At 37.1% G+C, this 24,622-nt stretch overlaps 1 protein-coding gene across 12 annotated transcripts in view; it reads right to left on the bottom strand.

Moving 5' to 3' along the window:
- The window catches only part of MYO3B (myosin IIIB), a 207,507-nt gene that overhangs the window by 151,588 nt on the left and 31,297 nt on the right, over window positions 1-24,622 (bottom strand). For all 12 annotated transcript variants that reach the window (XR_005105905.1, XR_005105903.1, XR_005105904.1 and 9 more), the window contains 4 exons: window positions 23,174-23,278; window positions 22,812-22,911; window positions 19,067-19,143; window positions 6,964-7,109 (listed from right to left, as the gene is read on the bottom strand). Coding sequence is in view for 8 of the 12 variants with exons in the window: in XM_037398443.1 (XP_037254340.1) it covers window positions 6,964-7,109; window positions 19,067-19,143; window positions 22,812-22,911; window positions 23,174-23,278 (428 nt within the window). In the remaining 4 variants the exon portion in view is untranslated. The remainder of the gene's footprint in view (window positions 1-6,963; window positions 7,110-19,066; window positions 19,144-22,811; window positions 22,912-23,173; window positions 23,279-24,622) is intronic.

Genomic DNA, 24,622 nt, shown 5'->3' with positions numbered 1-24,622 from the left:
ATTGTGCTCTGAAATTTGTGTACCTGCTGTCAAATTATTCATCATTAAGACTGTATTAAGCATGTTCCTTTAATTACTTCAAGCACTTCATTTTAAATAACTACAATTCTTTTAATTCCTTTGGCTTTTGTTTCACAAACACAATCAACTCTGAGCTTTACTGTCCTATCACACATACTTGTATTTCTTTACTGTTCCAAAAACCAGCATAGGCTACTTGATATATCAGTATCATGTCAGTACCAATGCAGATGGCAAAATCACAAGAGTTGGTAAAGCCAGCTGCAATACAAAAGGCTATGTTAGTATCTGAATGTTATCTCCAAAATATAATGACCCCTCAACAGTTCTTACCTGTTCAGATTGATGAAAACTACCTGTAGTACAGCAAGTGCTCCACAGTGTATACAATAAAGTGAAGGTACAAATATTTTGGCTCCTCTACCTCATATGACTGGTCCACAGTCACACTATCTATTGAAGTGAAACATTTTCTCTTGACATGACCATTAAATGAGTACTCAAGCTCAACTACATTCCACTCCTGGCTATTTAAAATTAATTAATAAGCATAAAAAAATTTCATGAAATTTCATTTAATTCTCCATTTTCATGGGTTAGAAAATAAAATAACCATTTCTTATCACCAACTGCTTTTAAAACAGGTGCCTTCTACTGCTTTCAGGAGAGCAACATTTGACTGATACAGACATGAGAGGTGAACATGGTTCAGTTTCTGTTAGGATCATCTGTCAGTGTAACTTAGAAAATTGCTTTTTATTTATCACCTCTCTGTAATAACTGGATTGTAAAGAGAAAGAACCTGAAACACAAGGTCTTTGCAACATGATCTGAAATCCTTGCTTTACACTGCTATATGCACCCACCTTTTCCAGACTACAATGTACAGTCTTCATCTTCTTTTTACCACACGACTTTTCATAGCCATTACTTTTCTTTTCAAAATTTCAAATCACTGCTACCTTAAGAGATAGTAATGAGGTGATGTAACGTTTCTCACAAGGTAACATCATCTGACGAATTTATGGACCTACTTTACTTTAAAAACCTTAGGTGTAATGGTATTTGAGAATCTTTTACTTTGTAATATTTTGCCAAAACAGACACCCCTAAGTAGCAGCAGCAGATGGAAGAGGTTAAAATATCAACTCCCAGATTACCAGCTTTGCTAGGCCACCTTCCCTTCATAATTTAGACCCTTCTGTTGGAGATTTGAAAATATATTCTAGACAGATGACATGTTAACAGAATCATTTCATGGTTCAGTGTCTTCGCAGTATGATTTATCTCTGTCTCAAGGCACTGGAGGTCCCTTTTCAGGAGATTTATGAGTTAGATCCAAGAATTGATTTTGATGAGGGAGAATGTCTGCATCATTGCAAAACAGAACATTAACATTTGCTCTAAGATAATGCCTCCTTCTCATTAGCAGTTTTAAGAATGTCTCATGCATGCGGTATTACAGCTGTTTCCAAGACACTGCACATTCATGCAATAAAATGTTCATGAATGAAAGAGATTTTTTAAATAGCATTAGTCCATGAACTCGTATACCCTCCTCTTCCAAATGCACATAATACTTACAGAAATAAAGTCCAGAAGGCTAGTGTATAATGAAACATCTGACTTAAAATTTAACTGGTATTTTCTTTTTCACTCCACTTTTGCTGTCAGATATTTGCTGCAGACACTACATTTTCTGTAGGACAAAAATGATAAACCACTGGAAGATGCTTAAGCATCTGACCCACAGCTCAGACCATATTATCAAAAGTATGAAGTTAATACTTGTACACCCTAAAACCCAGTGTTTTCAAAAGTGCTCTGCATCCAGCATCTCCTGTTGTAAAGCACTGGTCAGATTTCCAGGGGAGTGCAGCACAGTGAGATCACCCATTTCTCACATCTGACTTGAGACATTTGGTGAATTCTGAGAGTTCACCTGCCCTCTGGAAATCAGCTATTTTGTTGAGATAAATTCAATCTCTAATCACATTTTATGTTGCTTGACTAATGAAAGGAAACTTTCTACAGTTCTGTTCAAACAGAGACTTCTGGTAGCTGCAAGACAGAATTCTAGATGTGACAAACAGTGTCAATGCGTCTGATTCAGGGCAAGGATCAACAGTGTTGGATCACCAGTGCACACATGGCACCCACTCCACACTGCAGGCAGTTTGTAGTTACAGTTTAAAACACGCAAAAAACAGAGGACAAGAAGCAACACATCCATTTGCAGTCTTTCAGCTAACACTATTCATCTAACAGAAGCACTTATGGACCTTTCACTAGAATCTTCATAATAAAATTCTTACCCTGGACAAAATAGGGGGAGAAAACTGCAAATAAGAAAGGATAAATCATGTTCTTTATTCCTAAAAGCACAGCAATTGGACAAGAGAGTTGCTGCTCGTGTTCAGGAGATGGAGAAGACAAAGAGACAAAGAGATACAATTGAGGTCTTGTTATCCATAATGTCCTGTTAAGGACTGTCTTCAAACAAAACACTTTTATCAGACAGGATCCTGATCAGAGACAGAGAGAATGTTCAAGGCAACTGGAATGTTTTATTGTGAGATTATGTTGTTTTCCATCAATGTCCTCCATAGAGGGGAATGTAAAGTATTTCAAATAGAAATTATGAAAATAGATCTGGATTTAAATGAGCATAAGATGCCTCCTCTTCCCACAATGCCATATGACCCAAACATCTTGGGGTCCATGATGTATCCACAGACATGCTCCTTCACAGACCTCTGAGCCATTCAGCCTGGAACTTAGCCCATCCCTGCTTCAAGTTACATAATTCAGACATGGGCCCGTGTTAGCTGGAGATGGTAAGTTTAACTGAAGTCTAAGGTTTGGGAATAAAGTTCTCATTCCACCAGAGAGCTTCCTGTGGACTGAAATTTTGACTGTGCTTTGCGGAGTATTTAATTTTCTAAAACACTGTCACTCATCCCTTCCATAGTTACAACTGGAAAGTATAGAGATATGTAATTTCTTACCTATTGGAAGAACATTAGGCTTTGTAACTCGTAACATAATACCTTATTTGCTTCTTGTTTAGAGAACACAAACAGTGTAGGATGTTTGGCTACTGTTAGCTTTTCCTATTTTCCTGCTTAAATTAGCACATGAAAACAGTGAAAACCTAATCCTTGACTTGAGTTCTATGCAAGAAGACATCTCCAAAGATCTTGGGCGTATGTAACTGCAGTAACTGTTAGTACAAAATCATTCATTCAATGGTTGAGTCAAACCCTATAAAGTCAAAGTAAAGTCTCACTGATTTCAATTATATTCATTTAAGACTAAGGCCTAACTCCACAACTCACTAAGTTGAAACTCAGTGCTAAGGCTCATGGCACAGTTACTGGCTGTCTTTAGAAAAAAAGCCAATGACTAAATTGACACAGAAACTTAAGTACTTTATTCCCTGCTTGAGAATGGAAGAATTCTGTGGAAACACACACACAGACTTCTGCATCTAGCTTTGGCAATTTTGCCATTACTAATGTTTTTAAGTATATTCAAGAGAACAGATTATTTGGTGCTTGATAACAAAACTTGAAAACTATTGCAGAGTTTTCTGCTAATGTAAAGAAATCAGCAGCATGCAAAACAGACCAGTCTATCATCCAGAAGGGAGTATAAATAGAAAGATATGGATCAACTGTAGTCAAGAATGTAAGGGAAAAAGGCAATAATTCCTGGTAACTCTCTGCCTGAGTGATGTCCAAGTGTTGTTAACTGTGAATAGCGATTTCACCTCTTCTTCTCCAAACTAACATCAAATCAGCCCAGTCAACAAAAATTATCCTGGGAAAACACATACAGAAATCAGATATATGCAGTAAATCAACAGCCCATTAAATTTACTGCTCGTTATTTGCAGTAGCTTTTTACACTTCCAGATATGGTGCTTGACCATAAGGTACCACAGCCACACCACCATCACTGTGCAACACGCTTTGGTGTCATTTGGTATTAGTGCATTTAGTTCATTTAACAGTAGCTGGAATCTGATTTGCCAGTTTCACATCAAACCATAAGAAATCACAGCTGAAAGAGGAGCTGTTATCAACAAATGAAATTGTTTATGTCTCTGTCTGAAATTAGAGAATGGCTGGAGGTATATAAGGTTATATTGCTTCCCAACCCAGGTCTTGAAACTACCTCCAGAATCCCAGAATTAGAAGTGTGTGACTCAGTATTCAGCTCTGTTGCACTCCAATATTAATGTGGTTTGAATGGCGCATTGAAGTTGTGACCTAATTTTGGAAACTACTAACCTGCTGCTAGAGGACATTTTCCAGGTGAAAGCAAAACCTAGCTGAACAAGTTCTTTCCCACTATACCCCTCAGGAGCAGTAAGCTCCAGACTTCATTTGAGAGCAGTGCTGCCACCATTCGTGACCTGAGGGCAGTTAGCTGAGCGAGCCCTTCCTCATCTCACTAGATGCGCAGAATTACATCTTGATTTCAACGATGGTTGGAACGGAGCCCACAGTAAGTGAAGCTCAGGCACGCAGCCTCCTACAGAAAGCAGGAGGTGGCAGGCACTAGCAGTTACCACCCCTCAGCTGCATGAATATACTGCCTCTCAGTCACCCCACCCTAAGCTAAGCTGTTTGACTGCAGGTATCAGCAGAGCAATTTTAAGACATGAAGATCCCTGTGCACAGCCCAAATGCCTCTGGAGACATGACAAGTGCTAGTCTCAGTTAAGAAACTTGTTTAGTTCAGAGTCTGTAGTCTCAACTGAGCCAAAAACTAGGGCTGAGTGCTTTGGCTCAAATGCACAATGGATGCAGAGAAAGCCTTGGGCAAGAAACTGAGAAGCAATAATGAAAAAGAAAGAAAAAGGAAAGGAAACAGGAAGGTTCATTTTCTTTTGATTGGATCTTACAATGAAGTTAAGTCATGTTAAGAGGGGAAATAGGGATTGACTGTACCTTTCCTCTTCTCTTAAGGCAGCTATGGGTTACCAAATAAAGGTAGCGAGTGGCACACAAAAAGAGAGTTCTTCCCATAAAATATAGCTACCCTGTAGGTTTCTTTGTTAAAGTGGGTGAGAATTTGTATTGGATAAATTCAGAGATGATACTCAAGGACACTAACTACCTAAAAATGACCAAATAGCTTAACATTTGCATTCATAACTTCAGACACAGATATTATCATGAAAGCAAAAAGTGTAAAGATGCCAGATCTCTGAGCTCAGAGGATTTTGGATTGAACAGTCTCAGAAGGTGAGCTACAATGCTTCTGTATGTCGCTGCTTAAGCACTCAACAGCCAGTGCTTGCAAGAAATACTTTCAACCTGAGAAAAGCCTCAGTGCTCATGTTGAAAACACTGTTTAAAATGTGTGAATTGCAGCACAGATATTGGGAACTGTACTAAGATTACTTCTAAACAATGCACCTTTTGGTCATATTTACTATCCCTCTGAATTGACTTCAAAAAAGTAACAGGAGAGAAGCTCTAGCTCCTATACCCCAGGCCCTTATGCCATCCAGCACTCATCATAGTCTACTTTATCTAATGTGAATGCATAGTTACCAGTAGCAGAGTTATAACTCATAAAATGCAAAGCAGAGGAAAATCTTTTGACTTAAAAATTGCTACCATTCTATTCAGTAAATACACCCATTATTTAATTCATTAGATAGCAAAACAAAGGTGAATTATCTGTGTCATGCAGAGATGCGACAGCAAATAGGGAAAGATAAACTACAGATAGAAATCAAAGCCTCTACGTGCCCTATTCTATGGATCTACCTATTGTTTCCTGTTACTTTTGGTATGACTTCTGTCCTTTTAAACTGTTCTGAATGTTGATAAAATTTATAGACATTGCTTTAGTAATCTGCCCCTCTTGCTGCCTTAATTGCTGTCGTTGCCAGGACCTGTTTTACACTTGTGCAAAGGCAACAAGATGAACCTCTGCTTCAATATGAACAATTTTGGAAACTGTGGTGGCAGTTCACATCCGAGCTGGGTAGGAGGAGATAACTGTATGATGCAGAACCCAGCACAACTTCATCTGCATATAAATAGACTTAATCAGAAATGCAAATTGCAATCAGAAGAAATTTTAAAAGCCTATGATAACTGTGCAGATAACAAAAGGTCAAACACTTGTATTGCTGAAGGTTTTAAACTGTTATCAGTCACTGGCAATTCTTTATGAGCAAGATATGGAAAAGACAAGTATATGCCAGTCTAATCAATGACAGACAAATTCTTTCTATATTTCTTCTATTATTACAACTGTTCTGTTGTTAAACTCTACTTTACACTGTCAATCTCAACTTATTCAGGAAAACTCAAAAAAATCAAACCAAAAATAGAGAGCATGAAATAATACAGCTGATTTACATAACTATACATAGAGGGAAATTCTATCCCTTTTTCATATCCACGTATGGCAATTCAAATCTTCACATTTTAACATCCTTGGGTAAATGAAAAAATAAATTATGACTACAGTTTGCTGCAACTGCTTTATAGCACTGTCAAACCTGTGTGGTTTTCTTCCACAGTAAAACAAGCCTAAGACTCTTGGAATAACATTTTAAAATGTTATCCAACAGTTACAGATGTTGGCTTCTTCCTCTTTTGAAACAAATGCTTTCATCAATAGTAGCTAAGAAAAGTACTTTTGAAGGGAGGTGCCTTGATATTATATGATTTTATGTTCTAAAATAAGAATACTATAAATACATAAGTCTTTATCATTTCAAGGCATTCTAAATATAAATTATAGTAGAAGTCAGGTTGAAAAAAAAGTAGTCTTTAATATTACAGCTTTGTAATGTCTTTTCCTATAAGACGTTCTTACAATTTGAAGTACATACATTTACCAAGTATTTCTCCTTTGTATAGATTGCCTTTGAACAAACTAGTGAGTGAAGAGAGCCATCTAGTGCCATACCTTGGAATTTTAAAAAGGGTTTTCACCGGATGCATGTCAAATAAAGGAGGGTCTCCATCCCCCAGTTCAATAGCTGTTATTCCCAAGGACCATACGTCACATCGAGCATCATACGAGTAGTCATACTGTTGTTCACAAGCAATGACCTATCAGAAAAAAGAAAACAACGTTTTAACCTAATGTACAACTCACGCCATCCTAGTGTGACATGAAGGTACTTTTTTGAATCATGTCTAAAATCCTATGTAGTTTTCAAATTAATCTCTTTGCCTGTATATCCCAGTTAGGAAAAACCCCACAAAATTGTAACAGTAAATTAAAACTTCGTTTAGATTTGCTTTCTTTAAAAACAATCTCCCTCTTTTTAAAACTACATTAACCTTCATGGGATGCCTCAAATAATCTATACAAAGAACATCACTCTACTAAATTCTGTTTTTCAAAGCACTTCTTACAGAAACCTATTACAACAGCAGAGAACCCTATTGATGTTATTCTTATTAACTTCTATAAGTATTCATGAGGATAGGCTGATTTGCACAGCTATTTTTTAGATAAGAATATTCCATCAGTCATTTCTGCCAATATATTTTTTAAGTTTGTCTCTACTAGATTTGAATAGTTTAAAAAAACCCTTCATTAACATACTACATACCTTGTCTAAGAAAAACTGACGTTAACAGAATCTCTCCTTGGACATCAGAACTGTTCTGCATCACAAACTTGATGCACATTTCCAGCTAACCCACCCTTGGCATCCTAATCATAGGCTAACTATTCATATAAACTGGAAACATTTCTGCACCTAAATGTGAGATTCAAACTAAAGTTTAAATTTAGCCCTTCTCCTTGCAAAGGGATGAGACAAAAATCGCAGCTTCACTGCCTTTTATTCTACCATGTTTTAGAATCCTGTCTCAAGTTTCTTTTCGCAAATCTCATCAATTAGACCAACTGCTTTTAAAATTTGTCAGATCCCCACATACTGCTAGTATCGGATGATTTTTCTCCTAGCTTTAAGTGTTGTTACAAATTTGTTCTTAAGATAAACAGAACTTCTGACAGCAAGGGTGGCTGTATCTATGTTCTAGCAGAGATTTATTTTATTATTTTTTTTTTTACTTCTGTATTATTTCTGAGTTCTTGTGTTGGGGCTTCAGTCTGGGACAATGCTTTGCAGAGATGCCAACATGCAAGTCAGCACCCCAGGTAGCTGCTAGCAAAGAGCCACTCACAGCCTGCTGTAAAGAAAACTTTCCTGGAGAAGGTGCTGATTCCAACTTAACCTCTTGGCTACTTTCTCCATAAGCTGCACCTAACAGAGGCGTTCCCACCTCTGGCAGAGATTCTATCCAACAGGCCCATACAGCCTGTCCCTCTCTTACTCTAGGACTCACAACCCCATCATACAGCACTCTTCATCTATTTTATCAGAAATCAGGGGTGTTAAACATATTAGTTAAAATACCACCTTTCTTTTTTCTTGGCAGTAAACTTGGACATTAGTTAATTCCTTTGCTGTATACTAATAGTTCAGTTCTTTTCCTAGAGCAAATCAGTCCGGAAAAATTAAGACCTTTCCTGAATTTTCTATCAATGTTTTGACAAGTATTGAGATCTTCCCCCTTCCTTCTCAGTTTTTTTTCAGGCTAGTATGCCAAAGAAATTTTTTTTCATACTCTATACTGATGGTGGTATTTCCCCTTTATTGCTATATGTCAAAGAATCTTTGGCTAGAGTATTAGACTAGTGTTTCCCAACTATTGTCTGAGGAACACTGATCTGTAAGACACAATGAAATGGTCAGCAAAAAGTCTGCAAACCATCCGAGTAAAACATGCATACACATTCCCCTACACATCAACTATCAAATAAACAGAATAGGGAAAAATGAAAGTAAGCACTGCAAAAGAGGGTTCAGGGATTTTTTTTCTTCAGCTTGAAGAGACAGAGCTTTGTTAGCTAATACAGTGTTGTATTCATATTGTCACATGAAGATCGTTTTCCCATCTCCCTTCTCTTCAACAGAATGTCTCAAATAAAAGCTCTGAAATCATTCTTAAAAGCCTTCATTAGAGCCTTGATCTCATCCCAGAGATCTCTCTTACTTTTGAAAAAGATGTTTTACTATGCAGTAGATAGGATTCTACGCAACTCAAGCAGAGTACTTTAAACCACCCCCCTTATTTCAGAGGCCTATATGATCATTTCATTTTCTTATACTGTGCTTCAGAGAAAAGGAAAGAAATTAAATTTGATGTAAAAACTTGTGAGAAAGTCAGTGTGGAGATCCATCAGACATATTTAAATAATACATTCTAAAGAGGTCATACTTGGTGTTGGCTGGAACTTCATTGCAGTTTTGCTCAGAGATTGAAAGGGAAGCTTCTATTACTCCATTATTTTTGTTTCTTTATATAGTCCTCCAATTAATCTGTATACCTAAGGGCACTTCCTCAAAAAAGCAAAAAAAACCCCAACAAAAATCCCCAAAAAACAACCCCCCCAAAAAATTCATGCAACTCAGCTTTCAGGGCCATGACTCAGAAGTTGTAACTTATCCATATATGACAAATAAAATGTGCTGTGTTCTCCTTCCTTTTTTAACACATGAAAATACTTACCTGCTTGGTTGAAAAGCTGCTATAGCCCAGCTCCTGGAAATGCCTACCTCAGAAGTTGCCTGGCTCTCATCAGTGTGCTGAGCCCTTTGCAAATACTAGTCTATTTTTCTCAACCTCTATGATGCAGAGGAATATATTTTCATTTTCAAGGGAAGGAAAAGAAGGACCTGCTCAAAGTCACACTGGACTTCATCAGCAGTGCCATAAACATAGCTGGTCTCCCACATTTAAAGACATCACTACTTTTTCCTCTATAAGCACATAACAGTTGCTTCTAATGACAAGCTGACAGCAACACGTGCTGTGCATCTCAGTCCTAGAAAGTTTAACAACCTACACTAAAATACTATAAGCATCTGAGTGTTCAGTGCTCATAGTGGATGGGAAAAAGAAAGTATGTTGCAACAGCCGTTTTAAAAAAAGAAAAAATGTCTTTGAAGTTTTCTCAGCTTCACAATGTATTACCTACCAAAGATAAAGGATTGTATATTGCATTTTTGTACATCTTCTGCTCCCCCACTAACAGCTACATCTCCAGTAAATATGGTACATGGTAATAAAATGACACTGTGGCAAAATAATGGCACTTTAACCAAGGGGAATTAAACACTACCAGAATCTACTCCGTTCTAATATCAGAGTCTGCAGTGATTCTTTTAGAAAAATATTCCCCTTAATCTGCATTCTCTTTGTTTATAAAAATTCAGCCAGCGGACCATGCAACCCAGGTATTTTAGACAGTTAGCTTGACTATAATGAGATCAGCCTCACAGAAAACATAGAAAATGAACTGCTCTTCCAATACCTAGTATGCAACATGTATATAGATTTAATGATCACTTTGGTTTGAAACAACTTTTTGATTTCTGTGGGATTTATTATTAGAATCTTACCAACCTATGCACCGCTAAGAGAAACACAAATGCTACTAATTTTAATTTTTAAAGCAATAATCAAATTTTACAGCTTTTTCCTTGATGAAAGGTGCACATTGGCAGTTTGCATTATATGTTGGCTAGCAGACAACACTCAATCTTGAAATCTGAAGAGGAAAGAGTTCTCCCAGTCGTAGTTTACAAGCTAAGTCCTTGGGAATGCCCCAGTTCTGTTTTGCCTTTAAAACTATTGCAACTCCCTGCAGAAGAAAAACCTCTAAAAGCCAAATAAAAAAGGGAAAATGCCACTGACTAATCTTTTATTATGTTCCTGTCTCTATCAGGAACTCAGAGATAATTTTGGAAACACCTGTCCTTTTCAGTCCAAGTTCTGGAGCTGAGAGTGCCCAGTGGGGCATGAAGACAGAGAGCCCAGAAGAAATGATCTGAAACTGAAGAAAATGCTACTTCCTTTCACTACCTTGTCCAAAAGCATCATCACATCTGTACCTATTTTATATCCAGCAAAATCCTCTCCTGCTTCTACAAGCAAAAATGAAAAGGTAGCTTGCTTTGCTGCAAACACTACATTCATGCCAAAGCTTCAGGGGGTGATGTAGTTAATCTTGAGATTTGCCAGTAAACACCATGGGAATAAGCACCAAGTCCTTCACTTCGGCATGGGCTGGTTATGTGCACACAGTGGCCCAGGCTACAAAGGAGACAGGCTGCCACCTTTTGTATTAGTTGTAATTTCATCACAATTTCATGCCCAGCCGTACTGCCGTAGCATGGAAAGCATCTAAACCCCACACGGAGAAACAGACAGTATGATAGTAGTTGTCAACACTAATTGTGCTGACGGTCACACTGGGACAGGGTGAGGTGGGGGAGAATTCACTGGTCTGGCAAAGGCAGCGCATAAACAAATCAGTCACACTAACTGGAGGGAATTTCAAGAAGCCAGTGATCAGGCATTCTGTGTGATTTATCACTTCTACACACAAAACTCCAAAGAGATACACAAGACTTTATATTCAAGGATACAATTCTACTTGTTCTGTAATCAATGCAAAGATTTCTTGGAAATTCAGCAAGCCCATAAGTAGATCATAGGTGGATTTAAAAGAAGAAAAAGAGGCAATACAGAGAACTACCTGTTATTTGTACAGTGGTCATAATGACTTGCTCACGGAGAGGAAGCTATACATATGTTTAGCTGAAGAAAAACACATCAACCCCCTTTAAGTTTAACCAGAATTATTACAAGTGAACTCACTTTCATTTTGCCTCAGTATATACGGTGCACGTACAAAGTACAGCTGCAAGCATACACAAAACCAATAATAGCAGTACAGATGTGCTACCTGGAGACGACTGCTACACAATTAGCGCTGGTGACCCACCCGCAGAAAGGAGTCTGGAATTAAAAAGGTTGATGCTCCTGAAGAAAGGCGGTGCTGCACTCAGCTGACGTACCTTACTAAGCAGCTTATGAGGTGTGCGAGCACAATGCTGAAAAGCACTGCGTATGTAAAATGAATGTGGCACAAAATTGTTATCCTTGCTACAAGGAGAAAAAAATATTAGAAATGCAAGTCAAAATAAACCAACTGAACTTCTGTGCTCCATCTGCCACTATATAACCCAACTCAATTTATCTACACAGGAAATGTAATATTAAATATTCTTCTAATTCCTGTGCATTGGGGTGGGGGGGAAGTCTTTCATGACAGCATTTAGCAGCACTGGGGATACTGAATTATCCAAACCAAAGTGACACTTATCTCTCTCTCTCCCTCCCTTACTTCTTTCCCTCTCTCCCTCCCCTCAAGCACATTCACATAATTTAAAAAAGAGCAAATTTGTGATTGAAATTGGTTCCATATTCTCCCATTTTCTTATTTGTATTTCAGTTCCTTATTTATTAACATCATAGAAATTTTTCCATGCTGTTTCTGAAAATTAGTATATTGTTAGAAATGTTGCCTAAATAAAAAGTAATGGTATTTTAAATAATTCTTATGAGTGATTATCACAGTTAATGTTTATTGATTGAAAATTAATTATGTCAAGTATTAAATTGTGTTTTAACAGCTGTGAGTAATCAATTTTTATTTTTAAACTCACCCAGGTGATCCTGACACCATTAAACTGCTCTGTCAGCAGGCTACATTTGTAGGGAACCATACTTTTTATTAGACCAAATGATACAGTGAGGAAAAACAGATAAGCTTTCGAGCACACAAATCTATTTTGCTTTATACTGTGAGATCATCACAGCTTCAACGTCATTGACACATTTTGTCTCTGACCCACAGATTTACTCCCGAGCAACAAAGATAGACACTACACAACTCACACAGATTTGTAAAAGGTGTTTCACAAAGCAACTGAAAATTCAGAGGCAACTCCAGCCTCACAAGTAAATACATTTCATGTAGGGATCTTGCTGTAGATCAGTGTGGTACTGAAATTATTTTCTCTGCTGGTTTTGGTTTTTTTGTTTTGCTTTGTTTTTTTTAATCTTTAAATGCCCTACATGGAAGTTTTACAACCTCTCCATAGCTGTTGTTTAAGTTAGAACAAAACAGAAGCATCTGCAGTCCTGCCACATCCCTTCACAAGATTATGGTCATGTTATCAAGGTTACTGGCAAGTTCCCTGAGGTTCCATCCAGCTGCCATGTCCTTTTCACCCCCCCCCTGCCATGCTAGCCCATAAGGAGGTCAGTTCTCCTGGAGGCAAAGGAGGTGGTGATGAATTCTGCCAGGCCCAGCTCTACAGGGAGAGCTTGCTGGTGCTGTCCTGCTGCATACTCTGCCTCGTCTGTGTGTCATCTCCTTTAAAGAAACCTATGTATTCCAATTCCACTTTCTGAATTCTACTGCTTTCCTTCTGGACTTTAAGCAAATTTATCATAACTTCTTGCTACTGCAGCTTGTTAAAGCTTGGGTTTGAGAGCCACAGAAAATCAAGAAAGTGGGAGAGAAAAAAAACCCCAGGGCAGAAACTGCCATTTCTTTTCTTTCTTTATTAAATTCTTAAAGACCTATGTTCCCCAAAAGATAATTTTGTTTAAATCAGGCCAGTCAATTCTCAGAAGGTGACATCTCACAACTATAGCATTTTAGTCACACATAGCCATTCAGAGACATAATTCTATCCCACGTTCTCCCAGTGACCTGCTGTAAGTCTTTAAGCAAGTCATTTCACTTCCTGTGTCCCTCAGTTCTTCCACAGTCTTGCCCTATCTATTTAGAGCAATGGTTCCCACCACTTCTCCCCTTGCCTTCCCATACTTACACTATAGTAGTGCCTCTCCAGCATGGCCACACCTATTTACCACATGTACCACAGGACTGCACTCAGACCCAGCACTGCATTTCAAGAGGACAGCTAATATTCCCTCAAAATAATTTCTAACACACCGTGGTGTTCCACTACTATAACTACTGAAAGCAGGATGTTGATTTCAAAATGTATGCCAAGTAGGCAATTCCTTTACACCATAGGCTCAGTACACTATCATAAATATAGTAATGTCAAACAAGCAATTGTTCAAATCAAAATGTAATAAAAATATATGTTATGAATGATTTAATGCTACCATTCTTTTTTACCATTTATTTATAGCATTGATTGTTTTTACCCACTAGATGGGTGGGATTTTCCAGTATTTCACTAGTAACTAATCATTATGCCAGATAAACATAAATTCTGTGAAAGCAGCAGAAGTTTTCTCTATTCCCATTTGTCAAGTTCCTTGCAAGGACAATCAGTTATTTTTTTGTAAGTTGGTTTTCAATCTTATCTCATTCACTAGGTAAAAAACCCAACCTGTAATACGAGCTAATTCAGTAATCTATCTTACCATTAGCTGTACGAGTATAGTTATTATACCTTCATGGAAGATGTTACAAGGAAATATTTTTTAAATTTTCCTATTAGAGAAGATGCATAGAATCTAATGTATCTTTATCACAAAATATGCATACTGTTTCACTGTACAACTGGTTTTAAATGTATTTTATTAAGAATAACTTTACATACATTCTTGAAATCTATACCCTATTTATACTAAGTGGATTCCTACAGTTCATTATAAAGCAGCATTTACAAAATGCCATGCTTAGTTGGCATTTAAAAGTATAGTGAAAATGTGCATATCAGAAGAGCTAATTTTAGCTAGTACGGAATTAAAGTGAAGAGACCTAGAGCTATTAAGAAGATGCTGACCTTGAGTCCCATGATGTAAGCAAAAGGCTGACAAATAAGCTAGGTTAAAGCGTGACAAAACAAGAATATATTGAATAGTTTCAGTGGGATATATCACTGTACTTGTTTATAGAGTTAATTAAAAACATAAGCCCAGGTTAGTGATGCTATCTTTTCCACACTGTTTTTCCAAGTCAGCAATTAACTACACATTAAATATATTTACTATTAAATGGATTTCTTGGTAAATTTTTCAGGTCTCCTACAACAGAGAGAGGTAAATAAGAGAAATCAGCCCTAATCTACCAAAAGATACTCTGTTGACCCCCTTCTAAGGCCTGAATACAGCCCTTACTGTAATGAATACTGACTTCAGTGGAAAAGCTGCTATGAGTCTTTGCAAAATTAGATTTTCCCCTTTATATATTTTTCAACTACATTAATGCAGATTACTTTTTGGTTGCTTTTTCTTTAGATTAAGTAGAGACACAGTTTTGTACTGAAACAATGCAGATACTCATTGTTTCAGGATTAGTCTCATTGCACACACATATGATCAGATTGAAAGTTTAAAAAAATAGAAAGGAACATTAGAAAAAGAAAACCAATTTAAACTAGTCACTTATTGTTCTAACACTTCAGAAATTTATTCTGATGTTCATATGTACCGAATTTTATCCCAGGAAGTATGCCTCGATTCAGCAGGGGGAAGGAGAACAATCTGTTGTCTCTGGGGCAGTCTTACTGATCATTACTTCATCTTGGAAGGATGATAACAAATATCCAAAATACAGAGCTGGCACATCTTTAAATAATACTGTGACATCTGAAATCCTTCTGAAATCAATAGCAAAACAGAGCCAAGATTTTACCTCTGGTTAACTCACATGATACTTTTACCAATGTCTCAGCCTTTCCTACTGTCATGTGTCATATTTCAACATGTAATTCTTCAAAGGATCAAAAGTTTTAATTATGTTCCTTTTAAAACCTAAGTTTGCATGCACCATTGTCATTTTTTAGCAGTTATCAGTAAAATATAACAGCATACTCCCTGTGGTTTTAAATTATCTTCAGTATTTCTCCAGTTCTTTCTGACTTCAGGTATCTTTTTCTATTTCTGTTCTTAAAACTAGTTCTGGGCCAAAGACAACACATTCAGATTCTAAAAGCTTGTTTCAAGAGTCAAGCTTCCAGCTAGATCATGATAATGTTTGGGAAAAAGGAAAACTGCAATTCTGCTTGAACTAGACTTTGCTCGGTTCTGCACTGAAGGCTGAACACAAGACGCGTTAAGGTTTAGAACTAGAGAAGTAAAGACAGTTCAGTTGAAAAGTTTCAAAACCAATTCCTCCTGCTAGCTTTCAACACAATTTATTGCAGCATGATAGAAGCAGATTTTAGGTAACTTCAGTGTTTGGCAACAGGCAACTTTAAACATCCTCCATACTTAAACTATCTTGCCTTATTTATCTCTTTTTTTGGCATGCCAGTATTCAGTGTTGCAGTTTCTGCATGTCTATGTTTGTATGAGACAATACTCATTAGGTTAAACAGTAATGACTGATGTTCAGTGAGTCTACACTGCTCTCAAACTGACTCATCCTTGCTAAGTTCCTCCATTGCTTCCACACAGCCTAGTTTTTCCCTGTATTATCATTCTTCAGCAAAATTTTTGCAATTTACATGCTCTGCTCAAAACAAATGCTCAAGGGCAAATCCTTTTGATTTGTCCTGTTGCTGCTAAACAAGCCTCACAGTCATCAGAAAAAAAAAAAAAAAAAAAAGCCCTGTAAGATATTCAAGTCATTCAAAGCTGCTGGTTTTCATGCTACTGGTAAGAACACTGAACTAACAGAACACCTTACATCATCCTCCCTCACTGCTGTTTCCCTGTGAACTTTTGCTATTGCAAGTGCCATGCCATATAATTCCTTTGATATATTTTTCAAACTTCACCATAAAATACAATGGTTTTCCTTCTTATGCAGACTGTTCCTGATCTAGGCTGATCTAGTGATTCTAGTTCCCAGCATATTTGTCTCCTGCTTATATTCAGTTATTCCTATCTGTCAGCTTGAATAATCTTGCATCATTCTTCTCCAGGTTTTATTTTCCCAGAAATTCCTGGAAAATATTCCCTGTCAGCTTCGTTTGACAAGATTCATTTCTCTGAAGCACTGCTGTAGTCTCTTCCTCCAAGCCAAGCTTTTTCATCTCCCCTCTCCATTCCCCCTTCAGATTAAAGCCATCTTTCTCACCCTTTGATAAGATGAGGTCCTATGATTGCCTTATGCATTGACTGAGGCTGCTATGTTTCACACACAGATAGTAAAAGTCCAATTTAAATAAAAAATTTAAAAAAATCAAAAATCCTAGTCTTCACGATTTCTATTTCTCTTATTAGTAACAATTCATTCCTGTTCTGTTATTTTATGGTATTTTTGGGTCTGACATAGATTCTATGCTATCAAAACCTTTAGGCAGCAAGCTTTTTTGCTACTGTTAAATGCTTTTCTAGTTGTTACTGGTCTCACCACAGTTGCATCTAGACACTGTTCCTAATAAGCTGTTACCCAAGCAGAGTTTTTAAGCTTATTGCAGTCCTGATGTTTCCTCTTTCTATAAAAATTTGGCTGAACATTTTAAAAATAGAAAGATCTCCCCAGAAGTAAGGTAAATTGCACCTTGCAAGTTTGTTGAAATATGTCATTCATATGATCATGAAGAAAGCAACTCTAGTGACTTGAGCATGAATGTTATGCAACTTGTCATTTAAAAGCCATTTCAACAACAGCATAATGGGCATCTGAGCATCTCACTGCTGTTTTGCAGATTGGTACATCTATGAAGCCTGATCACCGTGGCTCACACAGGCATGCAAGTGTGATATGAGTTACTATGCTTATGGTACTGGGTTGGTTATTTTGACAAATCTTTTCAAAAAAGGAAGCATTCAAAGCTAGCTCTATTTCTGTTCTGATGTGCTATGCACATAACATATCTCGGTTACACGCATGTTGTATTTTCAGGTCAAAATTTTTCAGATCAAAACCTGCTTATTTCTTTGGCTTTTTATCTTGAGAATGAGTAATTTCAAGCATGATGGGAAAAGAAATTTTGTGCAATTACTGCCTTTGATGGCAATTATTCAGATAAAACAGTAGTGTAAAAATAACTTCTAATAATCAGAGTTCAATAAAATATTTCATAGTATGTCCATTATTGCCTAGAGGAGTATTTTATAAAGGTTTCAGAATGTCTCCAACCAAGGTGATTCCATAAATAATGCTTGCACAGTGGTTTCTAAGGTATCTTGTGTCTCCTTTGTGACGTAAACTGGTTGTTATGGAGATGGTAAAGTATCAACCATTCTTTGTGAGACTGTGCAAGATCAATTTTGGATCCGTTACAGCAGCTTCTTTTCCCTGCTCAGCTATAATCAGCCTTCCTTAGCAACAGAAACAGATATATAAAAAGTATAAAATGTTTTAAACCAAATGTTTGAATGACTTTTAATGTTTGACATACAGAAAGAGATCTGTGTGCATCTGTAACAGATGCAAAATCCTTCCCAAATTCCTCAAAATTTGAGTAAGTCTAATGGTCTTCAACATAAATGAGGCTGCTACTGTTATGAATGTTTAGCAACTTACAAACAAACAACTCCTTTTTCATTCCCTATTTTTAAATTTCATGATCTATACCTTACAAAAGTACTTTCTGTTTCTTAAAGTGGGGAGGGCAAATATTTTAACATCTTTCACCCCAAAATTAGGGAAAGTACGTAAGGGACAGTTCAACAGTGTGTTAAAACTTTCTAGACCTTCACGAAATAGAAGGAAAAGGGTTCTGTCTGGAGAGTAGTATGTAAAATATGTTCTAAGACACCTGGCTAGGCCACCTGTAGATTATTTTTCTCCATTTTTAATCTATGCTCGGTCATGTGCCTAAGTGTGTAGGTCCCCAGTCAATGATAAAGTTTAAAGAACACATCGCTGGGTCAGGGTTTTGCAGAGTCCCATTGCAAGACAGGAATGCAGGAATTCCTGCTTCTCCTCTCAGTTTGTATTTAGAGGCACAGACAGGCACACCAAAACATACAGTATTTCATTGGAAAGTCATAAAATTTTCAAGGAAACCCTCAGTTATTTGAAGATTATCTGTACTTTTATGGAAACATCACAGAGACGAAAATAATGAAGATTATTAGAAATCCATTTTGTATATTCTAATATTACATTCATTTTACTGAACTAGATATAAAGTAGAAACACAGCCACAGGGGAGGGAAGAAAAGAGAGCCTTTTCTCCCACTATGTGGAAGTGGCAACAAAATGTACATTGCGACGAATGGAGATGACCCAGATAGGAACATTTGCCTACCTCAGGTGCCATCCAAAAGGGTGTTCCCACTGAGGTGTTTCTACGCAGCCGTGTGCTGGTAAGCTGGGCTGAAACACCTGCAATAAAACAGATCCAAAAAACTTGGCTTCAAATTCATTCTGTCATCTCATTGGTTTATTTCAAGTATCTGGAAAACAAACCCCAAGCCTGGGAGTACAGCAGCAGAATGCCTGGCCAAAGTAGGTGCAGCATTTGTACTGAATGCTTTGATTCATTTCAGCTTGCTGTTTTCATTCAGAATTGCTGAGAGGTTTTTTGTGAACAACTTTCAGAGTGAAACACTTTCATTCAAACTCGAAAATTCAATTGGCACCTAAATATGATAGACTTCTGCTGTCTTCATGAGTACAAACAGGAACTATTCAAATTATGACTTGACTTCAAACCTTCTGCTTCAGAAATTTACTCCCTGAACAGCACTGGCAGGAAACTTGGTCACTAGAGTATTTGCAGAGGCTCCTGTTCAACAAAACATTTATGCACTTGCTTAAACCTTTCTCTACTGAGAAAAGCAGGAAGCTCAAGCTCGTGCTGTGGCTTGTACTTAGGGAATTAAGCGCATGCTTAAAACAAAGCTTGTGATTCAGTGCTTCGCTGATTGGGGCTGGACTACTGAAGCACTGCTGAAAAAAGGAAGAAAGAACTAGAGTGAAATCAAACAACATTAACAAATCAGAATGAACTTTCATTGCAAATCTTCTCCTGTGCTCTGGTCAACATATAATTGAATTGTACAGTTCAGGAGCATTTCTAAAAGTTGACATAAACCCAATATTGATTTAAAAACCTATTTCACCTTAACATTGTTTAAAACCAAAAACCACAGCACTCTGTTCCTATGGCATTGCCCAGAGACAAAAACAAAAACAGGCAGAAACATGTAATACACAATGCCTGATGCCAATAAATAAGAAATCAGGACTCACGATTTGTAAGTTAAATAATTTAATTGCTGGCTCCAACATTCAATTCTGTACTTTTCATTTGTCAGTGTGATTGCAAGTCTTCAGTGATTTCCTGAGTACTGCTGTGAAACAGTTAATGGCTAGGACCTACAGCAAGCCTCTGTGCATTTAACTTTGATCTCTCTTCAGCTAGCTGAATTTGTAGCTGCTACCTACGGACACTCCCAAACAGTGCAGAATACCGAAGAGCTGAGAGAGGGAGTCAGCAGGAGACTGAGCGAGCACGACTGTAAATGAATTATAAGTTGTGGACATTTTGGGTCGACTTACATTGTTACCAACATTTATTTAAATATATCATACTGTCGAGAGCAGTTGAGGGAAGAAATGTGTGTTACATTGAAAAAGCAAGCTCTACAGTCATGCAATAAAGGAAAAAAAAAAGCCTCAATTAAGGCTAATTGTGTAATCTTCTCTGTGACCCAATATCCATATGTACAGCCCTGAATATTAAGTAATTTTTTTTTCTTCAAGATTCTGTCTCATTCTGTGGATAGAATGGATAGCATTCACTGAATAGGTAGTCACTTAATATTTTTTTAATCTCCATCAATGTGAGTTCTAGTTACTTATTTAGTATACCCAATCCTATACTAAATTTAAAATTTTTATTTTCCTTTTGACATGTTTCCTTCCCTCCTCATCAAACAATAAATCTCCTTAACATTCCTGCAAAATGGGAGAGGATTATTAGTTCCAGGGATTAACCTAAAAATAACCAAAGCATCCACTGGTTTTGGGTACTTAATCTGAGATCTTTCAGTTTTCAGACACTCCACATGCCTCAAGTAGAGCTGTAATAGATCTCAGCTGCAGTTCAAAAACACTTAGCTCTTCTGCAAAGGAGGACAAGATGTTTCAGAGTGGCTCTTGGGAAAATGAGGAACAGAGTGGACAGCTTAAAAATTTTGGTTCAAGTGACCTCCTAATATCACAGAGAAACACTGGCAGAAGCAAGAATAGTCTCCAATTTGATGCCATTCAACTGTCTGAACTGCAAGTCCCTTCTCCTCAACTCACATTTCTTACTACCTATCTTCCACTTTCTGCAACAAGACAAACAGTTCTACAAAAAATATCACCTGTCATCAGACCTAATTTATTCCCAGAGTCCCTTCCATGCCTACAGCAGTGGGCTAGAGGGGAAAAATAGCAACTTAATGAAAGCTTGCTGCCTAATGCTTCTTTAGTCAGGAAACCCACAGATATGTGGGCATTTCTTGGTGCTTCCTAACGGTTAAGTGTCAGGAAACACTTGAGATGTAACTCATGTCTTTTTCTGAGGTAGTCATATTTGTTGTGATTTTCCAGCATCACTGTTGAACTTAAAAGGAAAAAAAACCCCACCCTAAAACTTAAATGTGGAATCAGAGAGAACCATGGGACACCACAAAGGCTGGGATTCCCTGTTTCCTTGAATGTGCCCCTTAGCATTGCAGCACACTGCTCTGCCCATGGAAGCCAGAGGTCTAAACCTAGCTTCTGCTGCAGCTAAGGCCTTTGATACATCTCATGAAAACATTTGACTTTGGGGGAGAAAAGCCAACATTTTGCAGAATGGAGTAGTTACAAACAAAGATCATACTGCCAAAATTCCCCCAAATGAGAAGGGATCTTCTTCTCTTGTACTAGGTCAGGGACTCACTTGAAGTTTTGCTTTAGGCCATATGTTTCTCCCAGCACTATTTTAATTGTTGCCTTCACCATTCAACATAATGAATTTCTGTCCCTAGAAGATACTGAAGTATCTCATTTCCCAACTTACTTTAGCATCTTCAATAGATTTTTATGTTAAATTTATAATACCATGACAATTAGAGTATTAAATTTCCTTTCCAGTGCATAAATTTAATATTTTTTGATATTTTTTTTATTACTATTTGCAGAGTTTTTTGGCAAACCATTTTACACTACTCTCATTTTGTGAACATTTTTCTCTACCTTCATGCACTGCTAAACAAATATCTGTTATTCACACAACCCTATTCTCAATGACAATTACCATATGCATTATACGGATTCCTTAATAAATCATATAACTAATAATCTGTTTGTTGCCTTTAATAAAACTGTCTATTCCATTGCATACGTATCTGACGGACTTTCATTTCTTATTTTTCTAAGTGCATGTTTAAATGGGAAAAAATTTGCTGAAGTGAGTAGTGGCAGCAATTCTATTGCCAAGTCCCTTTCTATCTACTTGTATCTCTCTCTGCCTGCCTCTCTTTCTCTCTCTCCTGTTTCTTGTGATGTTTCCAGACTGGCAACACTCAAATCTAACAGCAATAATAACAAATTAAATGGATGTTGGGTTTTGGACCCATGGGACCATTTTACCTTCTGCTCAGATGGGAAAAAATATGCTTAAGGCTAGCAGAAGCCATTTATGAGAGAAGAATGTTTCCTTTTCATATGCAAAGGACAGAGTATCTAAATTTAAATTAGGACAAATGCCCTGAAACTGACATACCTTGTGAAATGTAAAAGAGCTTTGTAAATAAAATGGTACCTTCAGAATTATTTTTAATATTTAAATTACTACGTTTAAGCTTTTAAGTTAAAAGTCTCTTACTGATTTTCGATTAGAATTTTTAGTCTTGCTGTATCAGGTTTCTTCTCCATTTTTCGTTCTTAAAATATTCCGAGTATCCTTTTGAAAAAGTGTCTCACTATAGCATTCTGCCTTCCCAGGGGAAAGTAAATTGATGCCTTTGGCTAAACTGCATGTATCAGGAAAACAAATGGGAAGTGGTCATTACCAAAGTCAACGAGCTTGACTCCACCTTCTGTTGTCAGGAGAATGTTGTTCCCTTTCACATCACGATGTATGATCCGGTTATTGTGTAAATGCTGAAGGCCCTATATACCAGCAGTAACAAAAATAAGTTTACTCCCTTATTTAAAAACAATTACCCTACTATTAAGGAATGTAATGAAGACAATCTGCACATACTCTACAGAAACATCTGTGCACTGGATTACACGCTTGAAACAACCCCTGCTACTATAATAGCCCGCATAATATTATCAACATTACCATACTTTATAAATGGAAAATGTATGTATGAAATGAGTAAATTGCACCCTCTGCTGTCATTACAAGCCCAATGAACATCCTTACCAAGAGAGCACCATATAAGATGTATGAGATTATAGCTTCGTTCAACCGTTGCCCACACTTCAGCAGGCCTTTGACAAGCTCCGTGACAGAACCTCCATTGCACAGCTGTGAAGGGGGGGAGTTGGGGGTAGGAGGGGAAAAGCAAGACAAGCCCTTCGTTACGCAATATACTGTTTAGGCTGTAAACATCTACCTTGTGAAACTGCACTACAACACGAGTCTGGGAACAACTAGATTTTTACCTTGCAATTATTTATGCTGTCACCCCACCTTAGAACATTTTTTATTAGTAATGTTAATAATAAATCACAGCAGCCTGGGTGGGGGGAGGGAAGTGAAAACTGAAGACTATGAATTGTAATTTATAAAAAGTAACTAAAAATCTAAATATTATGAACAGGACTGTATCTTGCTGTTAAAAGAGGATTTATAAGTCAAATTTACATTATTTAAGTATTTTCACAATAACACATGCATTGTCTTTTTGAAAAACTGCTTTTGTGCAAAGAAAAGGCCAGACAGAAAAGATGGATGCACTTGATAACTGGTAGGCAACAAATTACAGCCATTTTAAACTTTCGCTCTATCAATGCTGCTGCTGGCAGGCAATATAAAGTAGACAGAAACCATATCTCTATACTCAGGTTTGATGCCATGTGCTGCCAACAACTAAGATGAAACATTCTGATCCAGAAAAGCAGCTTCTTGCAAGCATTTCCCACTAATGGGCTGCTGTACATCAAAAGAGGAGAAAAAGTAAAATCAGAATCTTTATAAATATGTTTTCACCCGCACCATTAGTTTACTGTCTATGCCCTTCTAAGAAACTATTGGCTTCTTTCCTTTCTTCTCTTTCTCTGTCCTTTTCTTACTTTAATATTCATAATTGTTCAACAACAACATAAAGGTGGGAGAACTGATTGCCTTTCCTTCATTGAATTTTTTCCTCTAAACCTGTTTTTGCAGCCAGCACCCTTACCAATGTATCTGCCATACAGAAATCACATGCATTTTAACACAAGATCTTCTTATGTTATCAGTATTAAGTTTAAAATACTACAGCATAAATCAGGAGAATGGTACCAAACCAGAAGTTCTACAATTGCATCTCTCAAATAGCTTTATGGATTGTGTATAGGTTCAATCACATCATGTCCACATTTTCCTTCATTTATTACTAACTTTCCTTTGCATCAAAAAATTTCACTAGCCTAACAGTTTTAGTTCATGGAAAGGACCAGATCACATGATAAACAAGACATCCTTTATGAAAATAAGTTCATGAAGCAAAATTTCATCACTAAAACCATTGATGAGTTCTGCAGGAATATGACTTCACTTTTTAATTTATTAGTAGTGAATTTTATCTTTTTTTTTTTTTTTAATAAATTAGGTGGTAGCATCCAGCTAAATACTAATCATAAAATGTACTTACAGGAGAATTTCATC

This window comes from Falco rusticolus, chromosome 8 (assembly GCF_015220075.1).
Source record: "Falco rusticolus isolate bFalRus1 chromosome 8, bFalRus1.pri, whole genome shotgun sequence".
NCBI lineage: Eukaryota > Metazoa > Chordata > Aves > Falconiformes > Falconidae > Falco > Falco rusticolus.
Note: the sequence above shows the minus strand (reverse complement) of the source record. Positions and strands in the feature narration are given on the sequence as shown.